The 15,064-nt window shown below is 36.1% G+C and overlaps 3 protein-coding genes across 5 annotated transcripts in view; 1 reads left to right on the top strand and 2 right to left on the bottom strand.

The window, feature by feature from the left end:
- Positions 1-3,783, bottom strand: part of hcn4 (hyperpolarization activated cyclic nucleotide-gated potassium channel 4) — a 90,572-nt gene extending 86,789 nt beyond the window's left edge. Inside the window, exons 1-3 of one of the 2 annotated variants that reach the window (XM_088080075.1) lie at positions 3,665-3,783; positions 2,165-2,272; positions 894-932 (exon numbers count right to left, since the gene is read on the bottom strand). The gene's annotated coding sequence lies outside the window, so the exon portion shown is untranslated. The remainder of the gene's footprint in view (positions 1-893; positions 933-2,164; positions 2,273-3,664) is intronic. The other variant, XM_088080081.1, reaches the window with a different exon arrangement.
- On the top strand, positions 3,246-13,657 carry rec114 (REC114 meiotic recombination protein). The gene is made up of 6 exons (XM_088080104.1): positions 3,246-3,413; positions 6,608-6,697; positions 11,396-11,479; positions 11,860-12,033; positions 13,177-13,251; positions 13,493-13,657. The coding sequence occupies exons 1-6, from the start codon at positions 3,336-3,338 to the stop codon at positions 13,655-13,657; spliced, it is 666 nt and encodes a 221-aa protein (XP_087936230.1). The 5' UTR covers positions 3,246-3,335.
- nptnb (neuroplastin b) overlaps positions 12,621-15,064 on the bottom strand; it is a 32,409-nt gene continuing 29,965 nt past the window's right edge. For both annotated transcript variants that reach the window (XM_088080094.1, XM_042515752.2), the window contains one exon: positions 12,621-15,044. The gene's annotated coding sequence lies outside the window, so the exon portion shown is untranslated. The remainder of the gene's footprint in view (positions 15,045-15,064) is intronic.

The raw sequence follows: 15,064 nt of genomic DNA, 5'->3' as shown, positions 1-15,064 counted from the left end.
ACAATTCTGTAATATGTGTAACAAACATTTACGTCCCTATGTGAGAAAGAAAGCAGCATCAGGTACCACCTGACAGGCCTGAATTCTTTTGTCAATGACTTTCATTCACAGTGCCCTAAGCAGGGGCGTATCTTTGCATAATGTCATTTTGGCTGACAATTTAAAAAAATAACTGAATTGATCCCAAGCCAAAAATCACACGTTGCACCCAGTTAGAGTTTGATTTCAATTAATACATATATTCTAAGTACCTTCTTTACAGAGGTTTGCTAAGCAACTGACTTATTAGCTGCAATTTCAAGGGAGAAAGCGGGGTAAACAAAAGAAAAAAAACTGTGGGGTTGCAAAACAAAGTTTAAAGACATTTTAACCACAGCAAGTCCCTTTAGGATGATTTGTTTAGGTATCTTGTCAACAAGGATTACACCAAGCTGGCTTTAAGAAACTTGAACCAGGCAAAGTCAAGTTGAGCCTGGCTGATTTCAACTTAATGCAGAAATGAATAGAAAAAGAAATGCAGAAACACCAGTTTAGAAACAGCTGTTACTGTCAAAGTTAGTCTATCAGCAAGCACCAACAAGTTTTTTTTATCTGTTTAATGTCCTACTCAGTATAAGTTCTACATGATGTTAATGGATTTTAAAAAACTCTTGGTATCAACCTCAAAAGCCCAGTTTCAGTCAGGCGAATCAATGTGAAACTGTCAAAGTGAAACCCTGATAGAAGGTGGACATGCATTTGATTAAGACCATAGCAATTATCAAACACTTGATACTTCAAATAATTCAAATACCTGACTTTTGAATTATCCAATAAGATTATTAGGTTTTTTTTACATTGGATCATCACATTGGATTTTACAATTTGTTGTGAAATTCTGCCCATTGTCCTACCTGTGCTGTGCCTCTCGTTTGTCATGTTAACAGCTGGATCTGGGGGGGAAACATATGGGGAGGGGGGGTCAGACTGGTTTACTAGCAAACTGCTTTGAGCGAGGCATGGCAAACATCTAATAGAGCTGCACTAATAAATTATCCAGGTTGATATATCTGCTGATATTAGCTCATTGCAGGTATAATAATAATAATAATAATAATAATAATAATGTTTTTAGAGCACTTTTTATAACAAAGTTACACAGTGCTTTAGTTGAACCACAAACAAAAACATTTCAGGAATGTAATGAAATAAAATCAGACAATTACAACCATGGTTAATATAATTGAAATAAACTACCATAAGTGTAAAAAACAATAACATAAAAAGTAAGACGGCTATGCATATGGAAGGTGATACGTAACAATAAATTTGTCGTCTGTTTATGTTATGTTTCCCTTTGACTTGTGTGCTTCTAATTGCATGTAATCATATTTGTACTGGGGCTGGGCAATATTTTTGGAAAATACTGTTAACTGCTGAATTACTAAACTGCCAAATAAAATGCAGTTATATTGATGTTAAATAAAGCAGCTATTGTGATATGATAAAAGTTAATTCAGTACTATTATGTCAGGATTTAGGAAAAGATGACCATGGTGTTTAGAGAATCCGACTGCACTTCTCAGCTCTGTAATCATGTGACAGCTGAAGTTATTGACGTGGGTCTGCTGTGATCAAACTACAACGTTCAGATGACGGACTTCTAAAAGCACATCCTCACTGCACTGGTTTTTATGCACCAAATAGGTTTTTTTTTCTTTATTGTTTTATCTGTCTTCTTTTAAAAGCTTGATTTGCTACCTTCTTAAAGCTCTTTGTGATATGAATCTTTAAAAGTGCGCTATTAAGATTATTATTCTTGTTGTTATCTTAATTATTTTTGCCCCATGTGTTTTTACCTTGTTGTGTTATGCTCGTTATAAAGGCTAAACGATGGCAACCCCAGTGAGAAATATTACATCATTAGCAATGTTAGAATTAAAATAAAAGTAATATAGGCTCCCAGTCACAGAAGTAAAATGTAGCATTGTCACATGAGATGGTCGCTCACACTCACCTTCTTTTCCCCTCATATTTATCGCCATGAATGATATAATCATATAAAAATGATTGTTAAATTTATGAAAGATATGTACAATGTGTTAGATGCATTACTGTACATATGAGCATCCTTATGTTTCAAACATGTTGAATCAAAAGCAATGCTAAACAAGTAAAGAAGTACCTCATATTTGTAGTTAAGTAGGCAAATGTACTACTCTACATTCCACCACTGTTTAGGTCACATGTTGGGAGATGTGCCAATTTGTCACACTTTTGGTCCAGTGTGATCCTGTAGAAAGTTAATAAAAAAATAAATAAATAAATAAAATTTAAAAATCTCTAATGTGGGCCATCAATTTCTTAGTAATTAGTAAGTAAGTAAGTTAGTAAGTAGTAAGTGATGTTTAAAAAAAAAAAACTGCAATACCAAAGTGTCCTACCACTGGCTACATATCTTAGGCTACTGTGTTTTTGGTTTGTTTTATTTACTTTTTAACAGCTTTATTTAACAAAAATATGTACAAAATATGCCAGATAAACAAGAACACAAACATACATGAAAGCACAGATAATTGACATTCTACACAAAAATAAAACAGTTAAAATAAAAAAAGAAACAAAAGCAAGCAAACAAAAATAATTTATATTTATATCATTTCAATGGGTTTCACCAAATAAGCTTTGGTAAAAGTCTAAAATTCTGCTGCTTTTTGTTGTTGTTGTTGTTGTTGTTGTTACTTTAAAGCACAAGAGGGGGAAGTGCTGATGCGAAACCAACCAAGAAAAGATGGAAAGAGGGTCATGAGCCAAAAATGTTTTTCTTATGGATAAAGACTTTCCTCAGAAAAAAACGACATAGATCAAATATTTGTTACTTGTATCATAATAACAGATCTCTAAGGGTAAAACCTTGAGTATTCTGTGAAAAGCTTAATATATGTTGTAAACACTGTACAAAAGTATATTCATAATGTGCATGTATGTGTATTTTAACAAATATTTCTGTGTAAAAACAAAAGAACAGGGCTTCATACTGTATTATAAATACAGCATGTATTCCAGCAGTCCTTGAACTATTCTATAGACTACCTTCATGTCAACTGTGTTTTCATCTTTTATCTTTAGCCCTGTAAATTTAACTAAACAGCACAGTTATGCAGTATATCTCCAAGTCTGTTTGTCCTACAATCTATTGCTGGATTTTTTTTTTTCAAACGTCACACAGGCGTGCGCTCACGCCGCGTGCAGCCACCCTCACCTACTCATGCTAATTGTTAAGTGTTAGGTGTTGTTAGTAAGGTTAGGTGTTGCATTAGCCCGAAAAATATCGTCAAAGAAGTTGTATACTGGAAATGACCACAAGTCGGGCATGGAGGTTAAAACGCTATGGACGTTTGTTTCCAGGCTCTGCAGGGAAAACGCCCTGGAAGGTAACTGACACTTAACGAAAAGCTATTGAACTGCGGTATGTTAGCGTTAGCTAGCTAAGATTAGCCAATTTACCGGAGCTAATGTTAGCGTCTTGCTGAAGAGTCTGACACACAGGACTGACACTAGCTTCCCCTAGTCCCAGGTGACCGTATATTGTCAGTTTCTGGGTATTTACTGATTAAAAGTTACTTTGTTCACACTTATGAATTCAAATTTGCCTCATATTATTGTTAACTAAATAGAGTTTTACCTTTACTTTGAACCTTCCTCTTGCTAGGACACACGCCCCAGTTGGTGAGCCTCTCATGTGGCCCCTCATGGAGCTTTTCCACAGCACTTTGACTTGTCATAGTCGGAAATCCACAGGTGATACTGATAACACTGGCGGTGGCTCTGTTCCATTTAGTGTGCCAGTAAGCTAGCCCAGTGAGCCAGCATGCACAATACCGGAACTTACCCTAAATGGAATACGGCTAACATGTGTTAAATACGTCGATTACACAGACACAGAGCTATGTTTGTTGTTTGTTGTTGTTTTGTAATTTCATCATAACGTCACAACATTTAACTAACTATATGTAATGATATAACTAACTATATATAATGATGCATTTTATATTTTATTGATTTGTAGTTCCCAAAGCAGGATGTGAATGACATCATGGTAAAGCCCACTAAAGTTTATTTAGAAATAAATACTATAAATAGAAATAAATACATTCCTTGTTCAACCAGAGTCAGGCTAATTCAATGTAAAAGAAGCCTCTAATTATTATACACTGGGTTTGCTACCCCAAATGATCTCTAGTTCATTACAGATGTTAAGTGAGCAAAGGTAAGTTTAAGGATGTTGCCATTTGGATGTGTAGCTTTTTTTTAAAGTTAAAGTTTGAATAAGAACAATCTCCCCCAGCTCAAATTATTGACCTGAATGTTTATTTAGCTTAAGCAACAGTTAATACTTTAAGTTACTGGGTTAAATAAAATGAAAATGAGAACAGCAGCTTGCACTGCATACAGCTGTCATCTGGGAAGTTGTGAAAAAAAGGATTTAAAGCATTTCCACTTTTTGTTGGAGAGAATTCATGTTGACTGATAAGACCTTTGTTTGAAGCACTTCTGCAGTGACTCCCAGCCCTGTTTTAAATTCAGTTTTGGTACTCACATGGCGGTTGATACGAAAACAAAAAAACTCATGCATTTCAAGACACAAAAACACATCTCCAGAAATGGATTGTAAATACAGCAGTAGCTGTAATGTCATTAGCGCAATATCTTTTGTAATCAAAATACTGTAAAAGGGATAGTATCAGTGACAGCTTTTACACAACAAAGTTTGACAAAGTAGAAAAAGCAAGTGTGTTACTAATAATATTAACAATGGCACTGTTATATTCATGTGTCCTGGTAAGAAGTGACAGTGAAACAGTAACAGTATAGGCAAAATGCTGAAACTCCAAACCAATTAAATGAAATTCTACATCATTATAAATTTTATAATTTACAAATGCTTTTCCTGCCACATGTCAAAATGTCTGATGAAAAGGCCTGTTGTAGTGCTAAATGAATAAACATAAAACACAAAATTTTACATTTCAAGTAAAACTCACTTATTTCATATCACTATAGATAAAAGTGTTTATGCTAACCTATTTTTAGATGAACAGATAAATAAAATGTCACAATAAACAAATTTGTCCTAAATATATGACCATAGTCTCAGGATGCTTTCACACTTATTTTGGTTCCTGTTCACACTGAAATCTTACAGATCAAAAAGAGCTAACATGAAGTTATACACACCAACAAGTTTAACAGTTTTAGCAATTGTCATCCTGTATCATTACGACCCACATGGGGATATAGGGAAATCAAATTCCAATAAAGTTATGCAGCTTCTGAAATGCATGCTTATGTTGTTTGGCATCATAAAGAGCCCACAAAGAAATAGCTGATTATATGCATTAGTACTAGACTTCAAATCAACCGCATGTTATGAATGACTAAAGGGGTAGACACGGGGCGCAAAGGTCTTTTTCATTAATGATTCAAGGCTTATTACTGTGAGGTTACAGTCACTTTTTAATGGACTTAATGAACTGACAAGTACATGGAGTTGCATACAAGCACAGCAGATTTAACAGCTTTTGACCTATTAATCAGTGAAATAACCATAATGACGTGTTTGTGTTACCATGGTTACCAGATGATTTGTAAATATAGGTTTCTGGTATATAGCTACATGGCCCTTGGTCAGTCTATCAGTAGTTGGCCTTTTGAAATCATGCTAAAATCACATCTTCCATCATAAAACCCAGTGGTTACTGGCTTTAACATCACCAACAAACTGCACCCGAGTCCAAATCACTGTTTCAACCAAGCAAGTACACCCAAGTTAATTTTAACCAAGTTAAACAGGTAAGGTGTGAAAACACTCAATGTGACTAGCCGAAGTTTTCAGTTACATAGTTATAAAAAAAAATTCTACAGACTTGTGGAAGTCTGTATTGTCTGCCAATGACAGTCACATCAGATGTCCCAGTTTTAATTGTTCTAACAGTTTTTTCCCCTCATATTATTGATCTTCAACTTGCCATCTACATGTGTTAGGTTTTCAGCAGTGAGCTGGGAATACAGAATTCCGGGGATGCTGTTGTGCTGCACAAATTTTTTGGTTTTGTCTTTCATTAACTGCATCTGACTCTAGAGGGCAAGCTGGAGCTGTTTAGTGTGAAAACAAGGATGGATGGCTGTGAAGCTAAAACCTAACCTATCCACATTATACAGTGTAGTGTATAACATCTGAAAATAGAGCTGCAATAAAAGTTGTACATTTCAAAGTATTTCTTCAAAATAACTTTGGTTGCATTTACACTCCAGCCATATGATGCCACAACATTTTAGGAAGCAATACAATTCAAGAAAATTTACAAATGTTTAGAGGTTTGACTGAATTTATAATAATTATTCTAGACACTCATTATCTAATAGAACAGTTAGAACTTTTTGTATAAATGCTTATGTGCTGTCTCAGTTACCTCAATTAGAAAGAAAATCCACATCCTTTTAACCACATACCTTCTACAATTAGATCGATATTAGATATAGATTTAGATTAGATAGATCCATGAGTTCATCAAGGACTAATTACTCACCATAACTGAACTACCTAATATTATCTTCTCTTCCTCAGGTATTTGAGGCAAAGGGCAACAAACCTGAAATTTTCCTCACAATTGTGGAATCTGGATACTTGCTGGTAATGCAAGGACAGGAAAGCTTGGTAAGATGACTGTAGCGAAACTCACCGTTTGTGTTCTGTTTTGTTTTCCATGCATTGTCCCTCATGATATGCACACAACATATGAAGGTAAGCATAATTTTCCAGGTTCTGACACACTGTTTAGATCCAGCCTTGTGAGTGTCCTAGTTGATGGTGATGTGGAGAGGGCAATAAGGGGGAAGAATGAAGAGGATCAACAATGCCACCTGGGGAATTAAACCTCAGGAAATACTTTGTCAGTAACCATAAATTGTGTTGAAAATAGGACAAACATTGATAAATAAACCAAATGTTTTATTGACTTAATAAAAACAAGCACATGGGAAGGGACTAAAGCTGCTGGGGAGAAAAGGGGAAAAAATAGCCTAAAGAAATACCAATAAGGGGAATTGAAATAGTGCTTTATTACAATTATCTAAAAAGGCCTGAATAGAAAAATGTAAAATCACATATTGACTAAAATGCAGTCCAACGTAGGCTAAACTAAACAAAACAGAGTGAGATGAGGGCAATTGTGGAGAGACAGACTAACTTAATAGTGCACTGGGATGCTGCCACCTACCCACCCCAGCTGCTACACAGCAATCCTCACAGCAAAAATGGTGCAATCTACAGTTGTGTCCCGGTGCTCTAGTGAAGAGAGCTCAGCCTCCCAACAAGATGGCACTCTGCTTTACTGAAAGAAAAATACAAAATAATTAAAGAAATAAACAACCCAGTTGCATTAATGATAACGGCAAAAAAAGTACCACAAACTATGAGGCTAACCAAAAGTCAAAATCCAAATAAAGGGCAAAACAGTGTTGCGGGATTACACAGGGACAAAACAGTAGCAGGTTAACCTAACCTAACCAAAATGAACAGGACTAACTATGCATCAGAATGTTTTTTAGGACTTTTCCCACAACCTCTGGTATGAGACGTTGACACAGAATCACTGAGGTAGGCAGGACAACAGGGTTACCACAGGAATCATCCACAGCAATAGATAAGATCAGAGCTGTTTCAAACAAAAGGCAACTAAGTGCGCAGTGTTCAAGACCTGACTGTTTGTTTAACCACATACCTGTTGCAGCAGGAGCTAAAAGAGACAGGAGCCAAAAGAATAAACTTAGTCAACAAGGACATTATATAATGAGGCCTGATTAGGGGAGGTGGTTAAGGGAGGAGTCAGGTCTGAGGCTGCATTCAACAACACTACAAAAACTGCACCAGGGGAGCACCCTATTACCACAGTGAGAGGGCTAGTTCTTTAGCTAATTATATCAGTATGGAAAAAAATAAGTATGCAAAAATGCCTCTATTTTTGGTCCCAATATAAAATGTATTCAGAAAGATTATCTATTTAAAAGCTTGTGGTTCAAAATATCATGAGCAAAGGTTATTCAAATGTTCTCCACCTCCATCAAGATAGATTTCAGTCTTGTGAAAACAAAAAAATCCTTTTAAAACTGGTGTCGCAGCTCTGGGGTGTATATCAATTCATTTTGATGTCCACATACAGACTTCTGGCTCGTAAGAGCTTCACATTTTGACTCTGTGGCAGGTTTCAGTGCACAATGTTGCATAGGTGTTGCAGTGTTCCTGTACCCAGAGCGCTGTAATTCAAAAAAATACATTGTGGCCATAGGGAAATTGCTTAAAATCATTTAAGGCTGCAGTTGCAATTGTCATGCTCTGACACTGGCAATTTGTAGTATGTCACAGTTGTTACTTCAGGTTGTCCTCCCTCATACGGAGGGAACACTGAATACTAATTCTATTAACTATAAGTAATGCTGCTCCAAAATGACATTCCTGGATGTGATGAGACTTCTCTGCTATTCTAATTCTCTTTAAAGAGTGGACATGTACTATTTACACATCGCATTGTAGTTTTTGTGTTTATTTTAATGCTTTGTTTTTTACCAAGGCACAAGCTCTATGTTTTTGTGAAGACAGTGAAGCCGTAGTAGTATAATTTTTCAATTCCACCTTTCACAAAATGGTTAAAGAAAAACTGCAGCATTCTCTCAGCAGATTTTCTGGCATGTACTGTAAATCTTTACCAGAAATGTGCTTTCCAGATCCCATGGGAAGTTATGCTGAAGAGCTTGATATTTCTGCTTTAATCTAATGGCACTGACCAGATAGACTTTGTTGGTCACACCAAATGTCCCTCACTACTTTTTGGATAGGTTTAGTATCAGTTAAAGAATATTATTTGGAAATGTATCAGGTTCAGACTTGCACACAGCTAAAACTCACATGAGGCTTAGTTCAGATTTGCTATAAATATTTCATGTGGTAGTCAGGTTGGGTGTGTATTTACATGCTTTAATTCATTGTCTATTTTATATGCCTCATAAAACATAGACCTGACATTTGCTGTGTCATTTTAAAATGCACATATTATTACTGCAAATACTGTAGACAGTCAGCGTGAGAAATGACCACCATAAATAATGGTAAATACTGTGGGTTAGGCTAACTTTTTCATTAGGTATCCCTTATCTATAGGGGTGTTAAACCAAAGTCTGGGTTAGTAAATCATACTGTAAAAGTAGAATATGAATCTGGGGCTTACAAAATGTGTTGTGGTCATTAGACATACAAAGTTAACTCTGCCCCACGGAAAACAGAAATTTGAGGGCCTACTTAATGTCTCATTAATGGAGCTCTGGCAGGTGACACAGCTATCTTGCTGCACCAGGGTGCCTAGCTAGACAGATACAGGTCAGACTGCAGAGAGCTTTCACTGAGGATGATAGACTGGTCTATAAAAGATTGGTGCAGCGAAAGCTTTGGAACCTTCAGTACAGAGAGCTCAGGCCTACCCAGGCTACAGGATAAGTTCTGAAAGAGTCTCTGGAATTGTCTCGGAGTGCAACTGAAATTTGCTTTATTGGAGAGAATCAATGGGATTTAAGATCCAATTCTTAAGGAGCTCTAGTGCTAAAATACAGGTGCTCCTGATTTCACAGGCATCGTCTAACAAATTAAAATGCATATGTACAGTACTGTGCAAAGTTATAATGACCATACATATTTATTTACACTCAGTAGTCTCTTAAATCAAATAAAACCAATATACAGTACTAAAAATGCAAATATTTCAGAGTAAAACAGCCTCATCAGGCTTAAGTTGCAAATATTTACTGTGACCACCATTTCCACTCAGCATGTCTCGACCTCTCTTAGGCAGGCAATATGATATTTATAATACTCAACCTCTGGTGTGTTTACACCAGGTAGCATTCAAGGCATGTCCAAAGCTACATATTGATTGTTTGAGCTACCTTTTGTTATGGTTGTATGATTCCATGTTTCACACTAAATATTGTCTTCAGTCAGAAGAAGCCATTTTGTTTTGACTTTTTTGCTGGTTTAAAACATTGTACATGTTCTCTATATTCTTTGTATCTTCATAAAGAGACTAAGCAATAAATGTATATATTATGTCCTCATTACAAGTTTTCTAAAATAAATAGGTGGCCAACGATTTTTGCACAGTTCTGTATATGGCATTCATTCTTTCTGAGCATGCAACACATGGTGGCAATGTGAAGGAAAAACCAACATGAAGTGCCCTTGTAAATCTTCTGACCACTATGAGCCACCAGAGCAGATCCAGCACTCCTCGGCATCATTTTTGGAACACAACTGGTGGTATTAAAAGCCATTCTTCCAAAACGAATTCCGTCCTTTCATATTTTGGTGGTGATGGTCGAGGGCACTGTCTCATATGCTGCTCTAAAATCTCCCATGGGTCATCAGCTGGGTTGGGAGCAGGTGACTGTGAAGGCTTTTAATCGTGATTCACATAATTTCCATAGTCATCAAACCATTTTGTGCCTTCGATGGAAACATCTACATTAGTAAGATTTCCACAGACAATTATTCCAATTTTTCCTTTCATTCACAGCCAGATGTACAGTTGGTCTCATAAGTTTTGCATTTTAATGAAAATTCAAATCCAATAATGTGTGTTCCCTAATTGGTATGTAAAATAGCATTTGAATATCCCAAAGAAAACAAGCATATCCCCCGCAAAAAAAGTCTGTCCAAATATTTCCACAATGATGGTTTTTTTTTTTAAGCAATGCATTTATTTGTGCTTGAGTTAGCTTACTATAACTAATTACTAAGCATGATATTGCTTTCAGTTTCAAAAAATGTGGATTGTTAACATTAGGTATTAAATACATTTGCTGTGGTATAGTAGAGCACTCCCCCTATGGTGCAGTGCCATTGTTTCAAGGAAACCATGTTGCTATACCCACTTTTTTTATATTTTTAGGTCAGAACAAATATATCAGTAAAGCACATTTCACAAATGCTGATTACAGCAGTGGGCTTTTGTATACATATGCTTGTTTGATTCCTTGTGTGAAAAAGCACATCCAAGGCCTCAAAGCTTAAGCTCGGAGGTTATTGAGTAAATAGAGACCCCTGCAGACAGTTTCAGGTAACTATTTTTCCCCAGTAAAACTGATAAAACTACAAAGCTTTATTTTGTCAATTAACCTCATCCTGTAATTTTAATGAGTGAATGAGATGTGAAAATCAAGCTGCTTTTACTTTGAGTTATACAAAAGAAGAGAATTTTACAGTGTTAAAAAAAACCCAAAATGTATTTTTTATATTTTATCCACTAGTTAAAGTAGTCTATTGATAAAGCTGGCTGCTGAAAATGTTAATTCACTTTTCTTTTCTCAGGACACAATCCCTTTGCACTGTGGATCTGATTCTCTCAAAGTACAACAAAAATCTGATAACCTGATGTTTCGATTTACTATGAAGGTGAGTCATAAGATGGATTGCAATCCCACACTGAGTAGTATTTGCTCAAGGTCTGTTTCAGTGCCTTAATTTACTTGCAAGATCAAGATCATTACATTTGTTGAAAGGGAAAACTAAAAGGTTTGGACTTGGTTATCTTTATATTATTTGATCAGGTGCTGTGAAAAACAGCCTCTTTGTACTTAAATTATTACACAAATAATTTGTAAAATCCAATGATCAGAAATGAGTTGCCTGAACATTACATTTTGAAGTCTCCTTGTAAACCCACTTTTAACACTTACTGAGATGCCAATTTCACAAAAGCTAAATGCAAACCACAGAAGGTGTGCACTGTCACAGTTTAAATACAAATTGAACATATTTGTGGATTTCTGCAGGGAGAAAGCCGCATGATGAGGATGCAGTTTGATGGAAGTAGCCAGGCAGAGGCAATAAAGGAGTGTTCAAGTGCTGTGGAAAAACTGATGGAGCACATTCCTGTCACCACTCAGGATGACGCCCCATTGCCCCCTAATCAGTCCCCTGCTGAGGTCTCCGCACCAGTGACACAGGTTGCCCAAATTACACTTTAGTCAGTATAATGTCTTTATTGTAACCAGCACTAACGTCCAGATCAGACATTTGTACATTTTTTGCAAATATGTGGCCCATAGAAATCATATCATAACGGGTCTATGACATACTGCAAAAGGCCATTTGAAGCTAAAAGTTTGACTTTTGGCTGCACAGTATCAAAGAGCTACTGCTTTTATATTCCTGGTATAGCCTTTGTTTGGTTGAAATCAGACACTAATCTCCTATGACACCATGTATTGTACAGTATTTTATAAATTTGAGGAAGTATCAGTGTAATTGAATGTGCTGTAATTGAAGTTTTATAGTCTCTACTGATTGCTTTGTCAACAGTAATGTGCTACAGTGCTGCGGTCGGCCTCTTCAACAATGGCCATGTTATCCTCACTAGATGGTGCTATTTACAATACTGTCTTGTCCTTAGAGATGGGACTGCAGCTACAGTAGGTGGACTAAAATAGAGAATATACTGTACATGAATCAGTAGCCAATCACAATACAATATACGGTGTGCAGAATACAGTATGTCCCACCCCAAACACACACACACACGCACAGACAGATATGTAGAACAATAATATAATTAATTTATAAATACAAGCATCAAAGTGGCCTTTTCTCTAAGCCACTAGAGAAATAAGTTCTTAATATTGCCTTAAACAGTCAAATTGTTGATTACGAAAACAAACATTTTATCCCAGAGCTTAAAACCAACAACAGTATAACATGCCATGAAAGCATTTAACCAGTTGAGGTTTACACACGACATACGACAGGAATGAGATTGTTGGCGTCCTGTCACACAATTCTGCTCAGTTTTGTCCTTTTGTTTACCTCTCAAACTTTAAAACACTTGGAGCACATGGTTAATTAGTTATTGGACTGCGAGTAAAACTTGGAGCCAGCCATCTGGCTTTAACATGAAGGTCAGTGAAAGGGACGGACTCTGCCATGTGACCTTTAGTGAACACACACACTGAAGGAGTTCACAGTGAAGATGAAAGGGCTTTCAGGGGTGGATATGTTTCAATTAGTAATGAAGCCATTGATTGGCCTCTTAACCCTGTGGAGTCATGCTGTGTTGGTCAAATCTTTTTTTTTTCTTTTGTGTGTGTCAGCAGACTTGGCAGGGGAAGGCTGATGGAGTTGAGTCTGAGGTTGTCCAAGGATCATTGTCCATCAGGCACCTTACCCAGGTAGTGATTGTTAACTTTAAAGTAAACGCTAACACCTAACAGCATTGAACATCCACGATGCAACATGTTCTTTGTAAATCTGTGATAAATTTAACTAAGGACCACTATGTTTTCTTCGATTTTCATGAGGCGCAGGGTGCTCAGTTAATTTACCTCTTTACATATTAAACGTCAACATAAACTTCTCAATTATTTGTTCTTCTTTTTAATTTCACTTAAGTATTTGTTGGACCTTCCTCAGCACTTCTTAGGAGAGACAGCTGTGACTCTGCCTCAAGTATATTGCCATGGTTCTTTGGCACAAGGGGACTTGGAGCCCATCCTGCATGTTTGTCTGCTGGATCCCAGCTTTCCTGCGTTTGTGGAGAAGATGGAGGGGGAGCTGAGGAAACTGCTTGCAGAGTGAAGAATCTCAACAATAGCTGAAGGCAGAAAGGTTAAGTTAGTGCAACGTGTTTTTTCGTATACGGTTTGCGTAGGCGGTGCCTTGTGGTGGTGGTTGAGTGTTTCTTACTGTGCTGCCAAAGTTGTTTGAAATGTTACACATTAGTTTTTATGGTATGTGGCCCAAAGAACATGCTCTGAATGGCATTGGATTTTGGTGGTTAAAGGAAGAACTTGCAAAATAAAATAAAAAATAAAAATCTGGATTCATTTTTTAGTTTTTTATTCAGAAAAAAAATATTGGTCTCACTCATATGTTTGATCGTGGCTATATACTCTGGTCCCTCAGTTTCCACCTTAATGCAGGCCCGTTTCCACCGCGACACACATGGATACATTGTATTGAAAGAGGAGTCATGCAGCTACAGCAGTGAATTTTGCTATGCCAGCTTCCAAGTGATCCCACAATATTAAAGCTTCACTGAGTAAAACAAACTGCCCTCCATATATCTATTTAAGAATACATATTGCATAGGATTATAGCCATGCTATACAGTTAGAGAGAAAGAAAAAATAAAAAAATTAAAATTGATCAATGAAATTGGGAAATATAAAAAAAATATTTTTTTTTACAGATTTCCTATCATTTGAACACTCATACTTCAACATATACAAGACATCTAAGTTACTCTGGAAAGAAAAAAAAAATAATACACTTATCATTTTTGTTTAGATAGTTAAACACACAGTAGTCATTTTCTATAATCACTCTCAATTCAATTTAAATACTGCCAGTCATTGAAGCCCTTGCTTCACAATAAAAGTTTTGATAAAAGTGGACGCATTGTCACAAAATCAAACATAGTTAAATGACCATGATATGCTGTACAAATTTTCAAGAATAAAACTAACTATATACTGTATATATATATGTATATATATTTGTATATACATATACATGTATATATATATATACATTATAGGATGACTCCATAAAAAACATAGGTCATTTAAGATGCAAAAAATGCCACACGAGGGATAACAACAGAAAATGTCTATTCTGAGTATCCTATTGCGTAATTACCTTGCATGCATTGTACATGATATGTAATACAAAAGGGATCACCTCATCTGAGGATATGATAAAATTAATAAAGGAGACATCAACAGCACATTAAAAATGTGTACACCTTTGTGGTGGTTTTAGTCATTATTCGTCATCCTGAAATCTCCACGTAAGACTGAATAAGGCATGCTTAAGACAGCCATTATGTTCTTTTTGTTGCCAGTGTTATGCTGATATTGTTTCTCATAAAATGAGACAAGATATGCTTTTTTCAAAACTGCCTGGAGCTCTATCCACCTCTGATACCTTCATGTAGTCAAAAAATGCAGTTTAGCCATCTCATCTGTGAAGAGAAAATCAAGA

The sequence above is a fragment of the Plectropomus leopardus genome, chromosome 1 (assembly GCF_026936395.1).
Source record: "Plectropomus leopardus strain MGB_pleo_1.0 chromosome 1, ASM2693639v1, whole genome shotgun sequence".
NCBI lineage: Eukaryota > Metazoa > Chordata > Actinopteri > Perciformes > Serranidae > Plectropomus > Plectropomus leopardus.
The sequence above is the reverse complement of the archived record's forward strand: the minus strand, read 5'-3'. Positions and strand labels throughout refer to the sequence as shown.